This window comes from Sphaerodactylus townsendi, linkage group LG03 (genome assembly GCF_021028975.2).
Source record: "Sphaerodactylus townsendi isolate TG3544 linkage group LG03, MPM_Stown_v2.3, whole genome shotgun sequence".
NCBI lineage: Eukaryota > Metazoa > Chordata > Lepidosauria > Squamata > Sphaerodactylidae > Sphaerodactylus > Sphaerodactylus townsendi.
Window position 1 is genome coordinate 65784027 of NC_059427.1, and position 27944 is coordinate 65811970.

Below are 27944 nucleotides of genomic sequence, written 5' to 3' on the forward strand. Positions count from 1 at the left end.
AACAACATAGCGGATAATGTTCAGCGGGCATAAATGAAATCTGACCTGCAGCAGCTGTCCAGGAAGGAGATGATGTGGTCATGGTGTGTAGCTCACTCAATATGCCTTCTTGCTTCATGGCCACAGTGAAAATGGCAAATTGAGCTAAAAATTATTAGTATATAGACTGCAACAGAAAAAGCCTGTGAAGAGGCTATGGTTGTTTCCATCCTTACTCAAGAAGGGGTGGCAAAAAAGCACTGTTGGAACAAGGTGGAGTTGCCACAGAGGTCTTCAAATAAGTTGGACCCAGGTGGGGGGGGGGGGTTTAAAAAAAACATTTTGAAACAGAAACATATTGGCAGCCAATGCAAATATATTACAGTTGAAGTTGTAAGGGCACAACATTTTGCTCCTGCTTAAAACCCCTCCAGCTTGTCACTTTTTGAACCAATTAAAGTGCCCAAATAGACTCAATATGGGGACTTTACTTGAAGATGGGCCACCCCATTCACAAGTTCAGGTGGCTGGTGCCACAGCCACCTTGCCGCTCCCAAAGGGGCTTTCTGGCGGTGTGGGGAGGCTTCACAAATGTGAAAGCCTCCCACGGGCAAGTAGCCCCTACTGGGCTTCATAGACTTATGTTATCCAAAAGGGTAGAGAAAGTCTCAATTCCAGCCTGCTAGCTTTTGTGTTCCAAATGGCTGGGAGGGAGCCAACTAATGTTGGCTCTGCCCCTGCTATGCTGGCAGTGAGGATGGTGCCACATTCCAGCGCCAAAGGGCATGGCAGCTACACACATCAGGATTCTACCCTCCACTGACTGGGGCAAGTACCCCAGGGAGGGCAAATTCACCAGTATGGCTGGTGTGCTATTCCCATAAGTGAATCCCCACCCCTTTGGATGGGGCTCTAAATGTAGAAGGTAAGATAACCGGGGAGCCAAACAGAGGTGAAAAACACCATTTAAGTCACAGAACAAACTTACTTTTCCAGCAGAAAGTGTACTCTTAAGATTCCTGAGTGCTTCAAAGGAGAGTTTTACCGTATTTTGAGTAGGAAGTTCATTACAATCCAGAATACTGACTTTATCAAACACCATCAACTCTCTTTTGCCTGGATTCACTTTTTGCTTCTGTGGAGAAAGAGTTGGCTTCCTGCCACTCCTCAATCAAGAAAACATGGGTTGGGACTTTGGTAGTGCACACAAAAATTCAGAAACAACCAGGTTTCAAATAGAATATATTTTGGGAGTTTATTAAGGTCTGCACCTGCTCAATAAACAAAAAGAAGCATAAGGCAAAAAGTTCAACCAATATATAACTTTAAAACAATCCGGTAGTGTAACTTTACAGACAAAATATAAGCAGAGAGTAAACACAGTTAAATCAACTGGCAGAGATTAACAACATACAAAACTACTCAAGATAACAGGCAGAGTTTTCTCACATAGCAACAGCTAGAATGAAGAAAGATAGCTAGAGCTAGAGGGAAAAATGCTAATCAAAGTACTGAAAGGCGATTATATGAAAAATGGTTGGTCAGCTGACGTAAATAGACCAATAATTCTTCCATAGAGATTTGCTGAGTCAGCTTGGCAAAATCATTGTTGCTAACAGGTGTTAATTTAACAAAGTCATTAGAGTCAGAAAGAACATAATTTACAGCTGGGGCTCTTACGTCTAGCCAGAGCAGCTAAAAATTAGAGAAATTTAAAGTGACATGGCAATTTCTCCACAGCTTCTCTCTCAGCGTTTCAACTGTGGCAACTAAATACTGATCTAAGACAGAGGCAGCAGCATCTGGAGGCTTATCTAAAGAAACTTGCAGCTGGGTGTTGCCAGCATAATGGTGACAAACAGTTCCAATCTTTGGCTTATAATTGGTCAAAACCTATATTTTTGAAAGAAGGGTTCTTTAGTATCAGATGAATTATAGCTTCCTTCAGAGATTTAGGAGTAAAAACTATTGGACAGATAGTCTTAAAAGCTAGACAGATTCATAATGGCATAGGACAGCATTTCCCAAATGGTGGGCCAAAGCGGAATGCTGGGTCACCTAATGTCTGGGGTTGGGGTCAACCACCCCACCCCTGTCCTTGCTTGGAGGGTACCACCCACCTGGAGCTGGATCAGCTGGGATGCTACAGCAGCTTTGGGGTTCTTCCATAGCCAGCCGACCACCCAGAAAGGGGCTGGGGACGGAGCTGCAGCTTGCGGCAGACGCTGGTGCCGCAAGAGAGGTGAGGGCAGAAGCAGCATCCCAGGGAGCCTTCCTGATCCTGCCGCGTGTAGATGAGACCCAGCACTGGGCTGGGCTCACCCCTGCCAAGCCAACATGGGCAGATGCTTGGCAGGGTGACATTCCAATTTGTTTTATTTTACTAATAAATAGGCCATACAATTTTTAGTGGGTGGTGGAAGAGAGGTATTAAAATAACTGGGCCATGGGAAATTTTTTTGAGAAAATGCTGGCATAGGAAATCTTCCAGCAATCCCAAGCAGTTTAGGGATTGATAGATCAAGCATTTTGAATTTTGTTCTGAAGCCAAATTTTACTGAATGAAGCTTTCAAAGTATTGTGGGGTGGGAGATTACGCATAAAATTATATTTGATATTAAATGTATAAGGGAATATGTATAACCAATGTAATCAATGTAAAAAGATGGTTTCTCTCTCTCTCTCTATGCCAAGCACCCCCTTCACCGCCCTGAGCCCTTCTGGGATAGGGCGGTATATTAAATCCAATTAATAATAATAATAATAATAATAATAAAAGCAGCAAGAAACAGGTGAAAACAGCTAGACTGGAATGCAGAGCAGCCTGGTACAGGGTCAAAGGTTACAGCTTCTTCTTAGAGGCAAGGCGAGAGAGGATTTGAGAAATGGATATTATATCTTTTAAAATCATAATTTTAGCTTATACCTATTATAAATCATCAACTTTGTGTGTTTTATATGTTGTTAGATGCCTGCATAGTCTAGATAGATGGGTTCTGAAAGTGCACATATGTATGAAACATAAAGGTCCAATGTTGAAGGGGATATTGAGTTTATAAGATCATTGTAATCATGCTTCTATATTTTAATTAATATTGGAATATATTAAAGTATTCGCATTAGATGTAGTTCAGTATAATCACAACACATAATAATTGTTATAATCAGTTCTAAGTTTTATATTGAATAAGTTGTGTGTGAGGTTTTTTTCCTACTCTTGGAGATACAAGAGTGCCATCTCCCTCTTTCTCTGAAACGCAAGGAGCTGTCAGCCTTTGACATAACACAGGTACTCTTAGCTCACTGCCTTCTTGTCGATGGGAGGGGGACATGCAGCTCTGGGCTGGGAGAAAGACAGAGAGGGCAGTTTGATTTTTAAAAAATCACAGTGGGATGGAGAGAAATATGAGGATTTCAAAATGAATAACGACAGAATAGTAAAACATTTGTGAGTTTAGGGGATGGGCTTGGATGGTAATATATGCATTCTTTTAATTTTTTTCTAATTTTTTTCTATAAAAGGGATGTATGTAACACATAAGGGGTGTGATCTTCAGAGTAGGAGTCTGGGTTTACCCTATGTAGACTTGAATTTTTCTACATAGTAAAGACTTCGTTTCTTTTAAGACCTGGTTTTGTGTGTTTCTTCAGCAGTCTATTCTAACTTAAAACTGAGAAGGGCAATAGAAGGTTTTCTCGCCCAACAATATGTAAAAGATAAGTTCCAACCTGTCTATACCAGTCAAAAATCTTGTAGCTGTATTATGAACCAGTTGGAAGTTTCCAAATAGTGGTCAGTGGCAACCCTACAAATGACTTGCTGCAGTGATCTAAACTGGACATTTATGAAGCATGAACAATGGTGACCAAATCATGCATCTCCAAAAGAGTCACTGCTGGTGTACTGCTTGTCTGTCATAACTTGCCTATCCTCTGAAGGTGTGGGCACAGAGAGCAGGGCTTGTGGGGCAGATTTTAACTTGTGGGCTGAAGGAGGAGGAGGTCTTCAAGTCTCTTGCTGTGGTTTTAAAGATAAGAACCAGCACTTTGAATTGTGCCTGGAAACAATGGGCAACCAGTGCAGATTGTTCAGAACGGGGGCAATATGATCCCTGTGTTCAGCTCATGACAATTGCTTGGCCACTGCATTTGGAACCAACAAAAGGTTTTCAAAGGCAGAGCCATATCAAGATCCTTACCGTAATTAAACCTGGAGGTGATCAGAGTGTGGATCACTGTGGCTGGATCACACTTTTTGAGGAAAGGCTGTTCTGCTCCCCAGGTGGTTATTTAGGTGCCTGCACCCGGCCAAAGCAGAATGTAAGACTCACTGACTCAGTTAACAGTTCAATACTTAAAGCTTTAATTGTAACAATGTTGACAGACCCTGACTCCTCCGGGTCTAACTAAATAAAGGTTACTTTGTTGCAGAAACTTTCTGGAGTCTGGAATTTATTGTAAATACTGTGAGACTATAACATCTATAACTGTTTAACTTAAATACTGTGAATCTATAACATCTTTGACTGTTAAATACTGAGAGTCTAAAACATCTTGGACTGTCTAACTTGTTGCTGTCACCCAGCTTCCGTTGGCACCTAACTGCTGCTGTCACCCAGCTTCCGTTGGCCCCTAACTGCTGCTGTCACCCAGCTTCCGTTGGCCCCTAACTGCCAAATCAGACAGGTTGCTGGGAAGCCCTAGGGCTTCTTAAAGGGACAGAACTTAAATTAGGTTCCCCTCCCACTGAATACTGTACAAAACATAATAAGCCCATACTACTAACTGTGGAAACTAAAGGAAACAAACAAGGCTCTGTGGGGGCATGACACTCCGCCCTAAACTTCCTCCTGGAAGTTTTACCTTTATCAACTTCCATTAGCTTATACTTAACTATTCTTACTGTACTACTCTTAATAACTATCTATCCCTGATACATAATATCAACTATGCTAACTGTAAACTTCTATGCTAACTGTAACTATAAACTTTCTAACAATCTTGATTGCAGAATTCAAACTGCTTGTGGTTCACTGCTTGTGGTTCCAGCGTTCAGGAACTCTGAATAAAGAAGAATCTCCATCTTCATTCTTAAAATCAGGGTTAAAAAAGTCGTTAGAAGTAGCAGAAAATGGACCGTTTTCCACAAGACTTGTTTATCCACTGCTTTACAGCGAGGAGAGTCTCTCCTTTCTTATGTTTGTACTGTTACCACACTGTGGGGTCTGAAGCTTTCAGAGTTATTTCTAGGAAGTATGTTTGTTGAGTTGAGCTGCCGCGCCGTGTAATGCCAAGGAAGGCAGCCAACTCATGCTACTCCTGGAAAGCTGAACTGTGGCTTGTCAATTTCCAGCAAAGATCTCTTCTTCACCTGTTGCTTTAGTTGTCTTTATTTTAACCTTACGCGCTTTGTGGTCCCCTCCTGGAACTTCACTTCTACCACAATGTCACAATGGCCCAGAACACTCCGTGGAAATTCTTTTTTTCTTCATCAAAGACCAGTCTCCTACTTGAAGATCTGGTTAGGGTTCTTCCCATTTGCTTCTTTTGTAACAATGGCAAATATTTTCTCTTCCATCTCTTCCAAGAATGCGTGTAGCCAAAGAACTGCACCTGTTGCCATTGTTTTGTAGTGTACTCCTTTTTAAATCTGAGGCTATAGTTATACCCGGTCCACTCTGGAGTTTTAAAGAAGAAGTTAACCAAAGTTGGTGGTGTTAAAATGCTTGGATTTTCTGGGTCGATGAAATTATTGTTAGAAGACCGTTATTGACTATAAAGAGCTACTTCTGCCATCAATGTGGCTTCAAGACTTCATGTGTGAGATTGCCCCAACATTCAAAGCATGGCATCCGGGAATGTTTTTATTATCCCCTATCATTCTCTCCCCATGCTCCTCCCATATGGGGCATGTGGTGGATTGAAAAGCCATTTACAGTCTTCCTGCTTTAGAAATTACTTGTGTGTTTCTGAGAGGATATTTTCATTTTTTACTTCCTGTTTGTGTTGACCTGATGTTATTTTCTCGAACTTTGACCAGAACAACGATTGATTCTGTGACATGTCTGGAATTACCTCTCGAAGTGCCAACTTGTTTACTATGAGCTCATCTTCTGGATCTGTGATGTTTTCATCTCGCTTCACTGATGCACATCTCTCCTCTTGCTGCACAGAGGATGTAACTGAAATCAACATATGCATCAAATCATCTATCTCAGGTTCTGATTCAGTACCATCTCTTCTCACTACGCCTGTGATTTTACAGCGAGAGCTGATTTTTTTGCTTTTCTGTACATGACTTTGTTTTCTGCCCACTGCTAGTGGTCTACCCAGGAGCATCAGAACATTATTATCTGATGAATTACTGATGAATTCTTCCATGCTCTAAATACTGGGTTTTTTCATCTTCATACCGCAACATGAGCTATGCAAGGGTACATCAAACCTCTCATTACACTTTCTCCTAGTTCGCTCTCGAACTTTCAGGTGCTGTAATACGACGTGATTATTTGGTAACTTGTCTCTGGGTTCTTTGAAGGGTCGAGGTCGCGATCAATTTCCTTACGCTCATCCTGCTGACACTCTCTTTCCATTATGGCTAGAAGCGCTTGTCTTCTATGGACAAGGCTGGTCATCATGGACTGTATTTAAACACAGATGACCAACTCCTCTATATATATGATGTTGTATCTGGATGGTGATTTGGGCAGTCTAACATCTGGAGTGGGTCATCCATTTGACGTAAAACCCATACAGAAGATTGTTGCATGTTCGAACCGATAACTTTTTTTTGTGGTTCACCAAACAAACTGGGCCTGGTGGTCACCCCAGCTAACCTCGACAAATGGCATTCCTGGGGGGACCTTTTCGCGTTTACAACTTTATTCTACGAACACCTGATGGACAATCTGTAGAGCAGCAGAATCTTAGCATTTGGGTCAGCTCTGGTATCTTGTCTGCTATAGACTCGGAATTGCTTGTTAACATTGTGGCAATGCTTCTTGTTGAAGGATTTGTCTTTTAAGTCTTTAGGAATATCGGTTGACATTCAGGAGAGTAGGTAGTTTAAATTGCTCTGTCCATCGGTTGATGCAGAACAAATCCTGGTGCATTCTTCCTGTCATGATTTGAGATTTCCACTACATGTGGTGTGACATATTCTATCTCTTCTGAGGTGTTATGTTAAACATCTCAAAACTTTCTGGAGTGGCTAATGAGAAGTATGGCTTTGTCTAATACCACATACATCACGTTGAGCTTGAGCGGTGAAGCTTTTGAATGAAAACATCTGAGACAAATGGGATGTTAACGAAATGCGGTATCTTTTGTTCCATCGCTTTTATGGCAGTGCGTAATAAGCTGTTGCCGTTCTGTCCTCAACTTTGGTTTGTGATGGTTTCTCCGGATATTTTCTGCCTCTTTGGTCTCTTTCTTTGGTAACTGGAAATTGGTTTTGATAGCGATGTAATGCTGAACAATGCTGTTTTCGAATTCTTGGCACTTACCTTTCTTTTGCATTAGTTGGCCATATGGTTCTTGAAAGAGCAACATTTAAAAAACGATTTCTGTTTTTATGTAGGATGGCTCTTCATAAGGCATTTCTCTGAACTCTTTGCAGTCATTGAGGTTTGTGCAATTTTTTATGAACTGGACTTTTAATTTCCAATGGCTTACTTGAGAATTGTTTGACTGAGTTTGTGTATTTGTCTCTGTCTTCTAACCATAACGGTTTACCTTTAAACTCTTGGAGCAGAGCTGCTTCTCTTCTCCCAACACCTTGAACAAAGAAGGAATCCTGTTTGAGGATCATTTCTTTCTTTAACCATTCTTGATATAAATCTTACAAGATATGAGAATATGGTGGATGCGCTTTGCTGATGGTTCTCTTGTGAGTAAAACTTCTTTACCCATTGCTCTTTCGGGGAAGACGGCTTTGATAGATAACTTCTCTTTGGTCAAATGCTGATCCAAACGTACCAGTCCTGGCAGCCGGGTTTTCTTTTTACTGAACTCCATCTCTGAAAACAGATCTGTCCAAATCCCACGGTTTGTACAATCTTTCATTGCAGGATTTGGGGAAGGTTTTAACCTTTAGAAGTGAAAGCTTCTGAAGATGCTCCATATCTTTAGTCTAATCTCCACATGCTTTCGTTCTAAAGCCATGTGAGGGTTTCTTACATGTGTGCTGCATAGACTCTTCTTATTCGCTGACGATGTTGTTTCCCAACCAAGCTATAAGCTTAGGTCGGCTTTCTTCCTCGACATCTAGTTTCAGGTCTTTGAGGAAGCTCTCTGGAATGTAATTTTCAAAGTAGAAGTAGTCTTCTGGCTTATCAGAAAACTTCTGGTCACCTCTGTCTGCTAAATCTCTTCTAGGATTTCTGGAAGAATTGCTTTCAAAACATCTGACAAATTTGGGATGTCAGGTTGCATAATGGGATTTGTTGCCTGATGATGGAGTAAGAAGTATAACTATTGGCTTGTTACTCCAGGTACAACTGATGATATTCAGGAGACTTCTGCCCTGTCTAAAGCTTGTAAATCCGAGTGAATCCCAACTGGATTTGTAAGGTTTTCCTCCCTCATTCTGTTCATTTTATAACTGACTTTGCTTGTTGATTGCGGGGCAGCTCCTTTTATTGTTTTGTCTGCTGACTCACCACTACTGGTGCAACCATGCTATGCTGTGGTTGGAACTGGACCATGGATTACTGCACTCTGGACATCTGGGACGGCTAGTTCACCACTTTGTTGATTCTGCAGCTTTACCAGATGTTCTGTCACTCTGAATTCTTCAAATCGGCACGGTCACTTCTCCAAAAGTTGGATGACTGTTGGATTAAATGGGAAGAATACCTTCATCAATAGGGTCTTCTTCCTCTATTTCCTCAGGCGGAAGGTAAATAAACTCTCTTTAAGGCCTTGCTCCAAAACTTTGACTCGTTATCAGCTTTTCTGCCTTTTGCTCTTTGTTTGAGTGTTGAGGCTGCTTCTGCGCTTGTCGAGCCTCTTCCTGAAGCTTTTCAACTGGGCTTGATGTTATTGCCTCTTCTGAGCTTTCAACTGGGCTTGATGTGCCTGATGGGCGCTTCCTGGGCTTTTAACTTTGTGCCTGACGGGGCGCTTCCTGGGCTTTAACTTTGTGCCTGACGGGCAGCTTCCTGGGCTTTTAACTGTGCCTGGCGACTTCCTGGGCGCAACTGTGCCTGACGAGCAGCTTCCTGGGCTTTTAACTGTGCCGGCGAGCAGCTTCCTGGGCTCTCAAGTGAGCTACTTGTTCTTCAATGATTTCTTCTTTAGTTTTAAGAAATCTACTTGTTTCGCAACCGCTGCATCGGCTTCCAGGATCTTCATTTCCTCTTTGGGAGCGACAAAGGAACTGCTATAGTGAGCCTGACTTAGTGCTTCTTGTTCTGTGGGATGTGTGGGAAAGGCGAGGTTTAGTTGCGAATTTACTGCCACACTTGCTTGGCGCTGGTGTAACAACTTCTTGGAATGTGGTGACATTCCTCTTCCTATTCTCTACATGGGGATGCAGTGTCTGGTGGTTTGGTGGATTGTTCTTCTTCGCGTGCTACGGATCTCTGATTGTTGACTTTGCTTGCAATCCTGAAACTTACTGGATAAACCACATAATGTTGTTAAAGTTTGCCTTTTCTCTCTGATCCTTCTCCATCTTTGTCTTGATGATATTCAAGGCTTCGATGTATTCATATGCAGCTCTAGGAGAAATCATTATCACCTAACTGACACTTTCCATAAAAGGCCGTTGTTGTAAAGGTCCTTAATATTTCTTCTTCTTGTACAAGGCATTTTCAGATTGATAACTTTGCTAGGAGGTCTTGCCTTAGAACATTTGAGCTGCAATACATTCACCCTGATCTTTACAAAGATGCTAACATTTTGGTAGTGGGCTTTTTTATTTCTAACGTGCTTTGTGAAATAAGAGCTTGTTGTCTGAGGTGGTTTCTTCTCTTTCTTGCATTGCGGTGCTCTCTAGCAAGAAGATAAGCTCTATGCCCAGCTTCTTTGGGGCTTCGGAACCACTCTCTCTCTTCTGCCAGTGCTCCTGGCAACGAAGACTTCCAACTTTTCTATGCCCAGCTTCTTTGAGGGCTTATAGGAACCAATCTCTTACTGTTGAGGAGCAGACTTTCTTTTGTTCCTTTACTGCAAAGGCTCCTGCCTTGCTTCTCACAAACTGAAAACTTTGAATTAGACCTTTTGGAAACTGGAAACATTCAAGTTAGAATGTTCTATATACAAAGATTGGTTATTTGAGTTGCCCTGCACCCACGGTAAAAGCAGAATGTAAGACTCACTGACTCAGTTAACAGTTCAATACTTAAAAGCTTTAGTGGCAACAATGTTGACGAACCCTGACTCCTCCGGTCCTAACTTAAATAAAAGAGGTTACTTTGTTGCAGAAACTTTCTGGAGTACTGGAATTTGTGTAAATGCTATTGAGAGACATAACATCTATAACTTTGTTTAACTTAAATACTGTGAGATCTATAACATCTTTGACTGCTGTTAAATACTGAGAGTCTAAAACATCTTGGACTGTCTAACATTTTCATGCCGCTTCCGTTGGCACCTAACTTCTGCTTTCACCCAGCTTCCGTTGGCCCCTAATTGCTGCTGGCACCACTTGGCTTCCGTTTGCCCCTAACTGCCGAAATCCGACCGGGGTTGCTGGGAAGCCCATAGGGCTTCAAGAACAGAACTAAATTGGGTTCCTCCCCATAGAATACTGTACAAAGGAAACATGGCTAACCCGCATACTACGTGGAAGAACTAAAGGAAATGGCAAAGGAAACTTCAGGAGCGCAGAATGACAAAGGCCTTGAATCAGAAACTAAGTACTCAGATGAAAATGATTCATTATTGTCATGTGTCAGATAGCAATGGCGGGCCCTGTTGTGCTGATTGAAAAATCTGCAGACATTAGTGGCATACCAGGGCAGGGGTATCTCATTTTTCAATCTTGTGGTAACCCACAGGCTTACTCAAAATTATGAAAAGGTAAAACAAAACAAAAAGGCAGTTATCCCACCTCCATAGTCAATGACATGTCGCACAGTGGTCACAGAAAAACCAGGCCTAGGTCTTTGATTGCTGAAATGTCAACTGAAAAAAAAATTGTTTGTTTTTAAGAAAGAATAAGCCAGAGGAAGAGACAATAGGTGGGCCAGGGGGAACTAGGTAACTGGGCAGATTGGCAAAGAAATGTAGAGGGGAAATAGAAACCAAACAAAAGAGGAGGACGCATAGTACAGGGATTTGTGGGGTTTCCCCTCCCCTTCCAGAGGTGTTCACCGGTTTCCTTGTATTTTTTTTGTATATAATGCCACCAAGGGGCATAAATATTTCCACTTCACAGAACTTGCAGGCTTAACTTTGAGACAAAGGAGACAACAAAGGGAGATAGGAATAAGCAGAGCAGACATGGCAGGAGGCAGCCATATTTGTTCTTCATGTATCTACCATGTGGGGCGGTGGTTAATTTTTACATAAAATGGGATACCTGCATGAAGGGAGCTGAGTAGTTTACTCTCCTCTGCTTTACTTTCAGGTATTTTTATTTTGGTCCAGTTTCAATACTAGAAATGAGCCAGGCTGGAAATGAAAATGCCGGAAGAAGCAGAGTATTGTAAGGTAATTTAGGGGAGATTTTACAGTCCCCTCTGCCTCACACCATTTCCATGTAAAAAGTGCACTGATCCCTAATTTGCTGTCAACCCCAGTTGTGCATAGGCATACCTGTTGCAGAGAAACTTCCTTTTGCATGTTCTGTTGGGCATTTCATTGATTTTAGAGCCACAGTTACTCTAGTGACAGACATATAGGGACAAATTCCTAAGAAGAAGCTCAGCAGCTAATGTCTGATTTCTTCATATTTTAAGTGCTGGAGTATGCCGCCCAAGTCCTTGGTCCCAGACTCTTGGATTAGAATCGTGTGAGTATTTGTCTTCATGTTTTGTTCTGGGGCGAACATTTTGAATAGTGGCGTGTGCGTGAACGCTTATCCTCTATTGATAGAAGTGCGATGGTCTGACCACTAAGTCCTTAAGGCCTGGATAGATGCTGCCATACCCCTGTCTGAAGCTGACGGGCATATTTAGCAGCCATCGCAGAGACTACTGGACCAAGAGAGGTTCCAGGAAGCTCTGCGGAGGCCACAGCGACACCCTTGATAATGAGCTGGTAGGGGCTGGAGATAACAGGCTCTCCTGAAGCCATTGGGGCTGTCGTTGCCAAAGCGCCCTCTCGCTCCGCGCACCAGACTGGCTCCTTGGTATGCACTGAGGAATGCGGCGGATGAAGCAGGAACTGAAGAGATGGCTGGAAGCGTGTTATTGGCGGCCCGGACCCGCAGCTGGCGAGACAAAGACACTTCGTATCGGATGTTTATGAAGTCCCTCACGAGGGTGCGTGAAGGCTGCAAAGAGGGTTATTTTTTGCTTCCTCTTTGGCAGAAGCAGCAGCGTCATCAGCTTTGACAATTGTTTGGGGTGATCGGTCATTGGCGGAAAGCCTCGCTATGGGTCTAGAATTAGAAATTGGCTGTAAGCTGGCCAGAGACATTTCGCGAGCTTTACTTCACCCGGACAAAGTGTTGGCTCTTCGCCAAACCCTACCCGCGACGGATTGATACAATAAAGTGAACTAGAGGCCCCTTGGCGTCTTTGAGGTCCTACGTCTGGACCACTTGACCGACTTGACCCATCAGATGTTGACAGAACGCAGGCAGCTTATGCGGTCTACCACATGTTCTTTTGACCTGTGCCCTTCCTGGCTGGTGAAAGCCAGCGGGGAGGTGCTGGCGAACCACCTGTTGGATATTATCAACAGCTCTCTTGAGCAAGAAGAGGGCTTTCCGGTCGGCTTAAAGGAGGCAGTGGTCGCCAGCTCCTGAAAAAAAAAAGACAGCTGTTAGATCCTGAGGATCCGACCAATTACGCCCAGTTTCTAATCTACCATTCCTGGGCAGGAAATTGGCGGCGGTGGCTGAACAGCTCAGGATTTCTGGATGAAAGCTTTACATGTTGGATCCCTTCCAGTCGGTTTCCGGTGCTGGCCATGGGACCCGAGGCGGTGCTGGTTACCCGTTATGGGGCGAACCGACTCCGGCTTCGCGGTCGAAGGTGAACCGTGCGGCTGCTGGTATTGCGGATCTCACTGCGGATTGACGTGGTAGATCCGCGACCTTTTTTTTGGTCCACCGCCACCAGCTGATATGGGGGTCTGCCGGGTCAATACCTTGGATTGGCTGGCCTCATTTCTCGAACCGAGGGAACTACCAGGTGACATGTCGAGGTGAGAGCTCCGAAGCTACCCGTTATTGAATGGCGGGAGGTGCGGGGCGATCTCTCCCGATGCTTTTAGCGCTATCTACATATGCCCTGGCAAGTTTGAATCCGGAGTTTGAGACTCGCGATTGCTATCGGTATGCGCCGATGACACCCAACTGCGTGTTCGCGATCGGAGGGCAGCCCGTCTGCGGCCCTGGGCTACTCCAGTGCTTTGTTTAAACGCGTAGCTGGGTGGTTGAAACAAGTGGGTTGAAGCTAAACCCTGCAAAGAGCGGAGGTCCTGTGGTTGCAGGGCGAGGCCGGTGGACTTTTGCTTGCCGTGCGGATAAACTAGCGGCGGGTCTTGTCATTACAACACCTCGTTGTTAAAAGCTTGAAGTGGCTTTGGATGACATTATCAATGGAGGCCAGGTCACTCAAACTGCCCGAACCACTTTTACCATCGACGATTAGCCGAGACAATTAGCCCGTATCTGTCCGTTCTGACCTGGCCAGAGTGATCCATGCAGCGGTCACCTCTAGGCACGGATTATTGTGAATAAGCTTTCACGGCTGGCCTGCCTCTGTGGGGAATCGGGAAGTAGAAACTCATTCAACATGCGACACAGCCAGCGAACTACTTACAGGAGCAACTAGTTGGGACGGATTATCGGTCTACCATACCATCTACACTGGCTGCCCATCCCGAGTTCGGGCCATCTTCAAAGTGCCGGATATCTTGACCTTTAAGGCCATTAAGCGACGTTGGGCCTACGTATCTGAGGGATCGCATCTCCCGTACTGCCCTACTAGGGCCCTCACGCTCTGGGAGGCGGTTGCTGGAAATCCCTGGCCCAAAGATCTGGCTGGCCAGCCTCCAACAAGGGCCAGGGCTTTGCTACGCCCTGGCCCTACCGCGAATGGAACAGGCTCCCTAAAGGAGACCGGGGCCCTCGCCGGGGACCTTCCAGAGATCGCGCCAGGGCCTGTAAAAGCTTTCGGACCAGCCGGGGATGACCATCCTGACCCCCATACCATCTTGATTCTCCGTTAGTGGGGAATGGGGTTGGGAAAGATTAAGCCATCTGTAAATTGTAAATTTTAAACTGTTTAAAATTCTATTAATTTAAAGTTGTTATAGATTGTTTTATATTTGTATTATTATGTTGATGTACGCCACAAGCCCTGAGCCGGTTTAAAATGAAAATAAATAAATAAATAAATAAATAAATAAATAAATAAATAAAATAGAGTAATCCTGTAGAAACAGTATAGTGGGCTGATGTGTGTATTGGTTTAGCTGCGTGGGTCAGTCATCCGCCTCTGAAGAGTCATTTATATTAAATGCCTGAGAAAAGAATCCACGCCACAGAGATACCTGTAATTTTACCAAAAAAACCAAAACCATGTTGAGGTTGGGAATTCAATTGGAAAACACTTCCTCATAAAGAACATGCAATTTAATTATACCATATGCTGATCAAAATCTTCTTGTTGGAAACAATGTATAATGTTCTTGAGGTAATAACACAAAATCTTTGTATTGATTAACAACCAGTGGTATACATAAAATGGAATATTCCTGTTCTTAGTACCTGGAGGCAAGCATTGGTTATAAAGCCATTGTAGCACAAATTGCTCAGGCATAATGATCATAGACAGAATCCCAGTTATCTTCTCTATTTCAGTGAATCTTCTTCAGTGCTTTGATCTATAAGAGTTTTTCACAAATTCATAATAAATAATTCACAACATTTTACACTAAATCCTTTTAAAAAAAGTTTTCCACAACATCTCTTTAAAACCAAAAACAGCCTTCTTCTCTCTTTTTATATGTAGAGCTGGCTTGCTGGAACACTCTAATATGCTGGGGTATTGCTTAAAATGTAATCCTAGAGAGCCTAGCTAACCTTAACAATATATAAAAGACAGGAAATTCAACAGGTGTGATCCCATGGACCTGTTTAAGCAATTAACATTATCAATGTGGAGATTTAACCTTAAAATGCCAGGTTAAAATGGGTTAATCAAACGGCTTCTTAACAACTTCTTTTAAAGTAAGACTGTGTTTATAAATAAATAAGGGCTCTAGAAGTTAAACATTGCCATCAGTGTCCACTAAGTGGCTCCTTACTGGGGCCAGATTATAAATTATGTCCTAACGGAAAATCCAACAAAGTACTCAGTGTAGTTTCTCTTAGAGACTATGTTGTAAAATAACAATGAAGTATACCCATAACACCCTTATTTTACATTCTTATGGCATGGGACCTGGATCATAAAAACAATACTAAAATATGCCCAGTAATGTCCTCATTATCTTATCATTGGGTATTGGGTTCTACCTATATTTTAAAACACATCAACGCCCTCAATATTAATATTTTTCACCAAGCACTAAGTTGTAACTAACACTGGGCAAATTAAAGTGCTTGTTCTTTATGAGGAAGTGTTTCCATATTGATTTCGCAGCCTCAGCACGGTTTTGCTTGGTTCACTAACACTGGTATGCTTTTGGCTTCCTCTCTAACTCCCAGCAGGAAGAATATGATATCCTCCCTGTTCTGTCATTTCTGTGGCCAATAAGCTTCATCAAACTGAGATTTGAGAATTCAGATGTTACAACAACCACAGTGTGGAAAAAGTGTAGTTGACAAGCCAGCTGCAAACTTTAGATGGAAATCCAAGTTCATTGGATCATACCATAACTCACAAGTGCTTGATCAAACCCAATTTATTGTGATGTCTTAATGCAGCCTGACAGCCAGTGTGTTGTTGGGTTTAGCATATTAGACTAGTCCTGGGAAGACCCAGGTTCAAATTCTCCCTCACTGTGATGAAAGTCACTGTGTGTTCTTGGGCCAGCTACTCTATCATAGCCTAACTTACCAGATACAGTTATAAGAATAAAGTGAAGGTGCAAATAACTATGTAGTTATCCCAAGTCCCTGAAGGAAATTCAGGATTAAAATGGAATTATTTGAGTTACCTCTTAATCTCCTAGCAGCTCTGCTTTCGTTGAGTTCTGTGAGAGCAAGTAAATTCTAGCTTCAACCAACAGTGTTTTCCAAATGGTTGTGGGCAGTATTGGACCAGGGTATATTCTCCATCCCGGGTAATTTCAGTTGGTTATGGTAAGCAGTTCTAGTACACCTCTGTGCGGGCAAAACACCAGAAGCTAAAATTATTAGACCATGGTCACAGCCTGGAAAATCCACAACCAGCCACCCCTTCTTTCCTAACAGTAGATGCAAGGTAGATAGGCAAGGAGGGCAACCTGGCAATGGACTCACCTGGATGGAAAAGGTGGAACCAGCAGTGTGGCTATGTTAGCCTTGGCAGCAGGGCAGCTTTGGTAATGTGTTCCAGGGAAGCTCAACAAGTGTGAGGGCAATGAGCAAGGCTGGAAGGGAGAACAATGGCAGTCTGTGACCGGTGTTTTAAATCAAGGCATGGCAAACAGGGAACAGAGAAGGCGGGAGAAACTTGGATTCAAGAAGGAGGTCGGAATGCGGAGCTGAAGAGGCATAAAAAAAAAGAAAGGGAAATGGAGGGAGGCTGGCTGGCCAGGAATAGGGGCACAAAGGCAGAAAGGAAAGCCAAGCCAGCCAGGACGAAAAGGGCAAAGAAGAAAAGCAGGACACCAGGGCGGGAGAATTGTCCCAGGGAGATTTCTTCACAAAGAGGCAGATTGTAATATTGTGACTCTTCCCCTTTGCAATGTATGGTAATCCTGAGGGCGGTGAAGATAACCACATCCTCAGGTACTTGGATCAGTCAACTGAAAATAAAAACCATCAGTGCAAGGACGCAGTGACTCAGGTTGTCCTTTCAAGGCCCCATGGACCCCAGGCACCCAGAGTGCATCACAATAGGTTACTGCTAACTTAAGTAATTTGCCAGATCTCCCTCATTTTCCTGGATTGCAGGACTGTGTACTTGAGAGAAGGGATCTTTTAAGGAAGGGAAGGTGAATCATGGATCAAGACAGTGAAATGAAGATCCCAGATCAAGAAGGCAGATAAGGCCAAGACTGCTGTAGACAGAAATGGAAAGCATAAGTAGTAAGGTGTGGTTGTAAGGGGGTGCTGCTGCTTAGTTCTAGGTCTAGGATATTCACTGGGGGGTTCTGTTCAGCTCCCAGAAGGTTTAAGTGTTCATTCTCTACAACTAGTTCTGACCGCTGCTATACTGTACTTGTAAACAACTCCTGCCAAGTTATATTGACTAGTTCATTGGTTCCCAACTTTCTGATATGGTGTGCCACAAATTCAAAATTACTTGCTATGGTAACGCATTGATTTATTGACATGTCAGTTTTGCACCTTTGGTTTTTAACAGCCATTGTTTTCATGCATTTTACTGCAAGTTTGCCTGTTTTATAACCATCACTTAAATGCAAGTTATCCAAGTAAAAATATATTTAATGTATTTATTAACGTGGAATTTGTTGAAATATGTATTGTACTTGCACAGTTTATGTGAATGTAAAAATTCAGCTATCAAATTGCAGTTTATAGCTTCATAAGCTATAAAAATTATGGACACATCAAACAGATTTTGTTGAATTTTGAACGATACCAGATCTATTTATTCTTTGGCTATTTAAAATTTAATTAAAAGCACACCAAGAATTAATGCATCTCTTCCACATCCCTATCAGAATTTATAATCCTAAGCATCCCTACTCAGAAGTTTACTCCTCAGTAAGTGCCCATATGATGGCTTTGTAAGAAAGTCCCGTTGAATTAAATGGGATTTACTTCAGAGAAAACACACAGAAGCAGGGAGGGATTTGGCCTCACCTGGGTATACTTAGCCAGGCGCCAGTTCCTGCCACCCACTTAATTTGCCTCTTAAGTAGAGTTGAGAAACCAAGACAGGGAAAAGAGGTTTAGTTGGGTTGCTCCCTATTTAGCTGAATGCTTCAGATTTCAGTCCCGAGGCTCCTCTCTCATATAATACTGTTCTAGAAGTGAATGATCCCTCCCTCATATTCTGTTTAACTTCAGTGGAATATTTCTCCTTTGGGGAAACACATTTGTTTCTAAATACTAAGCACCGTCTGTTTTCTTCTGATCATCAGCTCACACCAGTATATCTTACTTGAAGTCTACACATTCTGTCTCTGCCAGTGGCTGGTGTGAGGGAGGAAATGAAGCTGGCATTTTGAGCTTGTGAGAGAATTGCAGGTGTGGGAGGCAGAGCGAGAATCAGAGAGATGAATCATAGAGGGTTGCAAAGAGATCTGGGGCCATCAAGTCAACCCTGCTGTGCCGGAGCCAATATGCCGAGTCAAAAGCACTCCTGACAGATGAATTGATTGACTTCAGCCTCCTGCCTAAAAACCTCCAAAGTAAGGGACTCCACCACACTCTGAAGATGTGTATTCCACTGTCGATGAGTCCTTATCATCAGGAAATTCTTCCTAATGTTTAGGTGGAATCTCTTTTCCTGTCCCTTGAATCCATTACTCTTTATACTAGTCTCTGGAGCAGCAGAAAACAAGATTGCTCCCTCTTCAACATGACATCCCTTCAAATATTTAAACATGGCTGTCATGTCACCCCCTCATCTTCTCTTCTCCAGACTAAACATACCTAGCTCCCTAAGTCCTCAGGGCATAGATTCCAGACCTTTTACCATTTTGGTCACCCTCCTCTGGACAAGCTCCAGCTTGTCAATATCCTTCTTGAATTGTTATGCCCAGAACTGGACGCAGTATTCCAGGTGAGGCCTGATCAATGTGGAATGAGGAATTGGCTTTGGCTAATACTTCCCTCAGTCTAGACACTATACTCCTGTTGACTCAGCTCAGAATCGTATTGGCTTTCTTGGCTGCCATATCACATTGCTGCCATATTCAGCTTGTGGTCTACTAAGACTCCCAGATCCCTTTCACATGTACTGTTGTCAAGCCAGGTGTCACCAATCCTATATCTGTACATTTTATTCTGTCTGCCTAAGTGTAGTATTTTACATCTATTTTTGTTGAAATTCATTTTGGTAATTTTGGCTCTCTAATCTGTCCAAGTCATTTTGAATTCTGACTCTGCCTCCAGGATTTTAGCTGCCCCTCCTAATTCGGTGTCATCTGCAAATTTGATTAGCATGCCCTCTATTTCATCATCCCAGTCATTGATAAAAATATTGAATAGCACTGGGCCCAGGACAGAACCCTGTGGCACCTCACTAGTCACTTCTCTCCAGGATGAAGATGTGCCATTGGTGAGCACCCTTTGGTTTTGGCCAGTCAACCAATTACAAATCCATCCAACAGTAGTCTTGCCTAGCCTATATTTTACTAGTTTTGCTTTGCAGAAAAAAAAAATTTAATGGGGGGGACAACGTGTCCAAAAGAGCCTTAGAGCGGTTCCGCCCACTGAAGCCCCATAAGCTTGGCTGACCTAGAGGTGAGTGCTAAGCCGCCGCCCCCAGGCCGCCCGTTCATCACAAGCGCTGGCATACCTTCCCTCCCCCCCCAGGGCAGCGTCAGGCTGCCTAAACAACAACTGCCCCAAGAGGTTGTTGTTGGGAAGGCGTCTTCCGGCCCGGCCTTGATGGAAGCAGCGCCGGCCCGAAGCGCCGATAAGCCCTCCTCCCGCTCTACTCACGATATCTGCGATGCGTCACCTGCTGGCCGCCGGGCCCGCCCGCGATACACTGTCCTCCGACCTCCAGAATTCCGTCGGAGGAGCAGCAGCGAGCGGCTCAAAGGCGGCAGCGGCTGTGAGTTCTCGTGAGAAGTAAAACAGGAATGATAGCAGCTGGCTCCGTCTTGAGCCCATGCCTCTCCTCTTGGCCGACCTCGGCTTGGCCTGCTACCGCACTCTAGCGTGACGCATGAGCTGGCCATTGCCCCCACGCCGCCAGCACTCTTGGCGGCGTGGGGGCGCAAGGAGGCCGTGCGGAAACGGCCTAACTAAAATCAAGGTATGCTGCATCCAGTGTTCCTTTGGTCTACCAAGCTTGTCACTCTAACAAAAAAAGAGATAAGATTAGTCTGGCGTGACTTGTTTTTGAGAAAACCATGATAATTCTTGGATTGAAAAGCAATTTAGACTCATATGTGAGGAAGGCACAAGAAGATCATTCTATTCCTCCAGTGCTACCACACTGATCACAAATCTCTTTCAGCAAAATGGCAGCTTTAAAAAGTGAGCGTTGCTAGTTGGTAGTTCATGAATCAGCACAGCAGACTTAATTAACTACCTTTAACAATGAAATGGAATGTTAGGATCATGACTTCTAATCAGAGGTCTCCAACCTCTGGCCCTCCAGATGTTCATTGACTACAATTCCAATTAGCTTCTGCCAGCAAGACCAATTGGCAAAGCTGGTGGGAATCATAATCCATGAACATCTGGAGGGCCAGAGGTTGGAGACCCCAGCTCTAAGTGCTCCTCCTCCTCCTGGATAGGAACCCTATTCTGCATTGTCTCTTTTTCCCCAGAATACTGAAGAAGTGAGGCCTGAAGATGTGTATAAATTGTTGCTTCCCAGCCCTGATATTCCTCCCTTGTGGGTTACTAGAATGTAATAATCGCAGCACTATTTCCCATGAGCCCCCAGCACTCACAGTGATCCCACAAAGGCCCTCGTATATATGCAGCCTGGGAGCTGCTGCTGCATCAAGCACAGCTGGAGCAAGCAGCAACAGCAGCAAAGAAACGGCACATCTGAAGCAGGCAAAATCAGCAGCACCAGAAACTTTCCTGAAGAAGTAATTCCTTGAGCCATTTATTGCAACAGCGGCAGCAGGTACAACTCACAAAAGGCCTTTTTTTAAAAAGCACCTTAGAGACAGCTAGGAAACATCTGGGTGTTCAAAGGAAAGGCGGAGAAGGAATGAAACTGAACAAAGAAAAAAAGGAGGGAGATGATGGGCAAGAAGGTACCTGCACTACTTTTCAAATACAATCTTGCTCCCCTTGGCTTGCTGGTTGGGTGGCTGCCTTGCTGTGGCCCACCTCAGAGATTCAGCATGAGTTTGAACAGGGAACAGACAAGGAGGGGAATGGAAGAGGCTCCAATAAGCCCTCAAGAGTCCACAACTGACTTCCGCAGGCTTTACAGCCCACTTGTAGGTCTCAATCCACAGCCTGAGAAACACTGGACTAAGTAAAGCGTAAAACATTTGATTCATGGGGTGATGTCACATCACAGTGGTTACTAGGTAGGCTTTGCCTTCACCAGTTGTCTACATTTTACCGCCAGCAAGCAGGGTACTCATTTGTCTGACCTTGGAAGGATGGAAGGCTGAGTCAACCTTGAGTCAGCAACGTGAAACAGACTTCTGTTGGGATCGAACTCAGGCCAATGAGCAGAGCTTTGACTGGAGTACTGCAGCTTAGCACTCTGTGCCACTGAGCTCTGAACGCTGGACTGGATGACCTTATATCAGTTCTGCAGGCTTTCACTCTTTCTGTCAGCAGATGGCAGCATTCTGGAACCTCTTGGTTCTTTGGAGGCTTTATACTTACAGCCTGTGCGCTTATTAAATTTACAAATATATGTCTAGGATGTTTGAAGCACATGTGCAAAAATTTGTTAGTAAACACTGGAGTTTTGTATTGTGAGATTACTGCTGTGACTTTTGATTAAAGGGTAGATTTCCTTGTTGGTAGGTAAGGTCCACTTCTAGCTCTCCAAGGCTCAGGGAAGCACCAGCAGAGGAAGGGATAGCCAGATCCTCCATGCGCCACAGAGCTTGAAGGGTAGCACGGAGCATCTGTCCCTGCCGATGCTTGGTAAGCCCTCTGGCACTTGACAAGTGCCAGTGGGGGCAGTCCTCTCCCCATCATTTCCCAAGTCCGCAAGGAAACGACAGGAGGAGGGGAGAATGGAAGAGTTTTGGGTTCATGCTTTTTAACCTGAATAGTTTTGGTAACAACTGGTTAAAGCTAATGGATGCTGGCTTTATTATCCTCCCCACTGCAGCCTTCTAATGTGTCTGGCTATCAGTTCATGTGTCCCACACCCCCAGGAATAAATTTTCACAGGATCAGAAAAGATTGTTGAGGGAAAAGACAAAACAGGAAATATCTGCCACTATCAACACTTATCACTGATCAATCACTGAATCTAACCCATGATGTCTGAGTGTTTTATAGCTTTCCAGGGGCATGACCGTACAGGTAACCCAAATTTTGTTTTTTGAAGCAGCCCTGATTAAATCTCTATTCTTGAAGTGGCTGTTTCTTTAGTAACAATGTATTTGATTTTTATATTTATTGTTTCAGGCAAAAAGACGGCTGTGCAATGTGCTTGTGCACCGATTCATATTTATTTAGAATGCCCTCTTTGCAGAACCTCTGATCCATGTCATGAAAAGCCCAAGACCAACTGTGGTCTCATGTATAGGTGCTCAGGCCAGCGGCCGGCTGCAGAATGACAAAGAGCCTTCCAAAGAAGAACATATCATGATGATTTATTCAAATTAATATGCAGATTGGGGCCATTATTCATTAATGGCAGCTCATGAAGTTTTCATTTAAAGAAGATTAATCTAAGCTTGTCACAATCCCCGAGCAATCCTGTCACTGGAGAAGCAGTTCTCAGCAAATCTCTGCAAAGATTAATGAGGGCCTCTGGACCACTTTCCAAACTGAGACTCAGAAGTTAAAAAACAAGAAAACTTCACTGATCTATTGGGCTGGCTCTCGTCATTGTCATAAGTTGAAATTCTGCTTCAGCTCAGTGCTGATCATAAATTATGTACATTTATGGAGGCTGCAATGGCTGTTTCATTGCTCAGGAGGGAACAGCAGTAAGCAGAAGCAAGGAAGGCAGCTGCTGCTGGGAGGGCCTCCGTTCCCATTGTAGCAAACCGACGGTGACGTTGTGGGCCAAGCCACTCTGTTGTGCCAAACAAGGTCACAGCCTCCTCTGTTTAAAGCCGCCAGTGGAGGTGGGTGGGTTGGCTTTCCCTTCTTTCCCAGACTGAAGCCGTGCACCGGAAGCCGTAAAACTACCATCTAATGACAATAGATTAAACCCGTTAGGGCAACGCACGTTCACAGCATGAAGCCAAGCACATAATAATGGAGCTTCAGTGGGTGGAACTGCATCTATTCCTCCCATGCTTTCCCCTCTTGCTCCCCTCCCTCTATGGGCCGCCCCATTGTCAGCATTTAGATTGAAAGCCCCTCAGGACGGGGACCTGGTAGTGCCAAGTACAATGAGGCCACTACAGAATAAATAATAATATTGTAGAATAATAAGAATAAAGGAACCAGTCTCCATAAAAGTATTTTACAATGTGGGAAAAGGTCCTGCAGGCCTTTGTGAAGGCCTGTGATGTTGAGCGTAGCTGAACGTTGCCAGTCAGCTCATTCCGCAGAGCAGAGGCAGCCAGTTGTGGAGGGGCGGGGGGGGGCATCCCCTTCCGAAAGATGTACGATTCTGACATTTTCCCCCTGATGGCCTCTCTAATAAGAAGAAAAACGTCCGAGTGCCAGGGTAGTGAGTGGGGGTGGGCTACATAAAGGAAGACATTTTCTAAAGCAAAGATGTCAAACTCAAATGTGCTGTAGGGCCAGATTCATCACTCACCGGTTGCCAGGAGACTACACATTTAACTTCACTAAACAAAATCAATTTCTCTGTAATTTAAAGTCAGACCAATGATTCTGACTCAGGTTCCAAAACTGAAAGGGGAAAAAGGTTGCTGCAGCTCTGGTAAGTTATTGGTTGTTGGGGGGGCTCAACAGAAAGTATTATGCATATACCCATTTGCCTTGCTGTGTCCTAGAGTGAAGCCCAAGAAGCAACTATGAGGCCAACCCTCATAAGCCAGCTATGGAAATTCTTCAATGGCTGCAGTTGTCACATATAAGTAACACCTGTGGATGATGCCTTCATTTTCCCAGTAAATGGGCACTGAAGGTTGTTCAGTAGCATGTGAGAGGTTGTTGTGGGGCTACAAGCAGGGCTGACATGTGCACTTGACGGGCAAGATCCTCTGTCAGAAAAGGGCACAGTCTCTGTATCAGATGCATCTGACATTATGTTCTGGCTACAGCCGCAACATAAGATTCTTGGAACAACACCAGGTCAAGAAGCTCACCTAGACAGTAAATCTATTCAGTTTCGGGAAAGGAGGTTGTACCTATCGCATGGCCGTTGTCAGGCCTGGATTTTGCCAGCAGGTTTGAACTGTACAGCAGGATGATAAATGTCCACGTTTCAAATCAGTTGGCTTCACAACATCCTCCTACCCTGGACTCCCGACACTGGTTTAGATCTGCCACAGATGCTTGGGATTGCCCAGTAATGAAAAACAGAGCTGGGTATCATAAACACAACACAGCAGCATTGTTGACCTGTGTATTTAAGCTTTCAGTATGAAGCACCTGAAGGCTCACTTGCAGGCATGCTGAGAACTGTTGAAAGAAAGGATTTTTGCCATTTTGTGATTTGGTCAGAAAAAAGCAATACTTTAAACTTGGAATTAGCTGACAGAAACAGCCGGGGGGGGGGGGGGGGGATCCTCTAGCAATGCTACTCTTGCATCTGTGGCCTGGTGCAGTTTAGAAGATAACAGTGTCTGCCTATGATTTTCCACCTTATCAACCTGTATATTTGGGAGCAAACAGATACTTCAAAAGCACCACAGATCTTCAGTATTTCCTCCACCCAAAGAAACTGGACTGACAAAGCTACTCTCAGTTTTCCTCTTGCTTAAAGAAGTGGGGAGCATGAACTAGTCTGTCTACATCTAGATGGTGGTCTTTAGCAGACAGAGGGCCTTTGGAAGCTTATTTGCTCATCTATGGCCATTTAGTTAAAGATCCTGCTGATTAGTCTCTGGCAGGCAGTGTTGTGTCCTCGGAGAAAATCTTTGGTGATAGGAGAAAATCTTTTGAAGAATAATGGCGATCCTTATTTCTGTCATCCTTCAGTGTTCATATTGCTGAACCAAGTGATCCTTAAAGAGCCCTCTCCCATTTGCCTCATTATTTTGTAACCCTAACCTCACAAAGCAGTAACCTTATGGCCTTTCTGTCTTGCAGTATTTCAGCATATCCTATACCTTTTTGGGAAACAAGCCAGTTCGGCATGCCTATGGTTTTCTGAAGTATTCTGTCTTGTGGGCTTCTGATTTGCCTAGTTTCCCAAGCAAAGATTTTTTTGGTAGGCCTTGACCCTTTAATTATTAACCTCCATTAGATTGGCTGGACTAGAAGACCTCTGGACTTTCTTAGGAGACGAGGAAGCTGGCATTAATGTTGTTAGAGGCTGAGGCAAGAAAACACTTTGGGATGGAGGCAGAGTTTCTGTCGGACAGGTAAGCTGGCAGGTGGGAGATAAACAGATTTCATCACTCATGTCTCACCCGCAAGGCAGAAGTACTTGTTATGTTCACTTCAGTGACCATTTTAATAAAGTTTCTTTTTTCTTTTGCAAATGCAGAGTTGGGATATGGCTCTTTAACTCTTTATTCCCTTGCTGTTTTCCCATTGAACCACTAAACCCTGGATATCTTTCTATCCTCACGGTGGAAAATTTACCAATACCCATATTTTGTCTCAGAAGGAATAACAATGACTGTGGGATAGCATTTTCCAGTAAGGAATAAAATCAAAAGGTTCCCTTCCCTGCACCATTCTTACCATTTAAAAAAATAGTTCCATTGTCTGCATTTACAAAAAATTATCACAGCACCAAGGATTTATTTTATTTATTTACAGTATCTACATCCCATATTTCTGCCCAGGCAGGGCTACCAAGGTGGCTAATGGAATTAGGTGGCAACATGTAGTTCCACAATTTTAATCATAGTTTAAATATTAACATTTTCTACCTGTTGTTGCAGGTTTACCATTGCAGGCTAACACTAAAACCATGGTCTCTGCCTGGTAGAGTTTACCTGGAGTTTGCAGGGCTTGCTGGCAACCAGCCTTTCACTCTGCTAGTGGGGCAGCTCCTCTCAACATGGCCATCATGGAACATGGGCTACACCTCTTCCGCAGCGCTGTTGACACCGTCCTTCCGGGTCCCATGTTGAAGAAGGCCCTGGTACTGGAGACAGGCAGACACCCCAGGCTTGTGGTCCACGGTCTGCCTTTTGATCTGAGGAGGAACTTGTATCTGGTTGGCTTCGGGAAGGCTGTTCTGGGCATGGCAGCGGTGGCAGAAAGCATAGTTGGTAACCACCTTGCTAGAGGAATACTTAGTGTTCCTCAAGGCATTCAGGCAACTCTGCAGGAGAAAGGAATGAGGTGAGGAAGCAGTGCCCTGTTATTTGACAATACATGCAAACTAAGGTATGGGGGCCCTAACCTGGATAGCCCCAGGCTAGCCTGATCTCGTCAGATCTCAGGCTAAGCAAAGTCCACCCTGGCAAGTATGTGGATGGGAGACCTCCAAAGAATCCCAGGGTTGTGACACAGAGGCAGGCAAGGGCAAGCCACCTCCCATCATCTCTTGCCTTGAAAACCCCATCAGGGGTCACCATGAGTCACCTGGGACTTAATGGCTAAAACAGAAAGATGTGGGGAGTGGACGTTCTGTCAGCCTCTAGGATTCTCACTGGGACTCTTTCTGGCTTAACTTAACTTTAGGCTCACTCTTGATCTCACTGTTTCACCAGTCTTAATTCCTTGGATCTGAACCCTTCCTTATGGAGAAGCTTTTTTACCAAAAGAACATAAAGGATGCTAAGTTCAGCCTTCCTAATACAGAAGCTCTGAAGCAGCCAGCAGGGCCACTTGGTGTAACTAAGGACCAAATGAGAATGTCAGTGGCATGGCCACGCTGCTTTAGAGATTAAAAATTATAACTGCAGAGATCCAAACTGCCAATTGTTTATCCTTTCCTTCCTCTAAGAAGCTAAAGACTGCAAGTATCCTTCTCTTCTTTGCCATACTTTCCAAACTTCCTTTTTGCAATCTGAATCCTTCCTAGCTGCTGTGCGTCTTGTGAATGTTTGGAGTGGGAGAGGTATCTGTATGGGGCAAACAGAGCCCCAGGGTGGCAATTTGGATCATTAAATAGCTGTGACCATCTTGTGCCATGGCGCTGATGCAAGCTGGGTCAGAGCTGCAGTTTAACCTTTAAAAACAGCTCTGGTTCTCCAGTTGCCACATCTAGCTTGGCCCTGAGTGCTGACTGAATTTTTTTCTGCGGGGTTCTCTGTTTTGCGGAGATCCAAACACCAGCCTATATTGCCCTGGAGCTAAACGTTATCATCAGTCTTCTGTGTGAGAAAAACCCTGACCCAGTAGTGCTATTGGACTGTGTGCAGGTTCTCTGAGCTGCGAGGAGCCAGCTTTCTTTCAGATGTATTTCTAAGGTGGAGCATCTCATCAAGCCTAGACGCCTAAAAATACTGCAATCTTCATTCAGTAACGAAAGTTCAGAATTGTTGACCTTGTTATAATAAATATCTTCTTGAATCAATAATAACTTCCTTAAGTAGCCCCTTAACTCTGTTTAAGCAGTTCATTAGACTCACTCATAGTGGCTAAAGAGGGATTTTTTTTCAGGATCACTGGCACATGGTAAAGGTAGCTGTGCTCTTGAAAATATTCACCATGATGAATCTTGGTTGGACAGAGTTTGGAGTTTGGAGCACTGCCCCTTCTGGAGGAAGGAGGCAATAGCAGTCACTGATTTTTTAGTCAGAATTTTTCCTCTGATAAAAAATATTTAAATGGAAATGTATGG

At 43.9% G+C, this 27944-nt stretch overlaps 1 protein-coding gene across 5 annotated transcripts in view; it reads left to right on the forward strand.

The window, feature by feature from the left end:
- GLYCTK (glycerate kinase) overlaps nt 1-27944 on the forward strand; it is a 39362-nt gene that overhangs the window by 663 nt on the left and 10755 nt on the right. The window contains exons 2-4 of one of the 5 annotated variants that reach the window (XM_048491310.1): nt 11555-11637; nt 25446-25563; nt 26092-26497. In XM_048491310.1, the coding sequence (XP_048347267.1) occupies nt 26211-26497 (287 nt within the window). In that variant the 5' untranslated portion in view covers nt 11555-11637; nt 25446-25563; nt 26092-26210. The remainder of the gene's footprint in view (nt 1-11554; nt 11638-25445; nt 25564-26091; nt 26498-27944) is intronic. The other 4 variants (XM_048491312.1, XM_048491311.1, XM_048491313.1 and 1 more) reach the window with 4 other exon arrangements.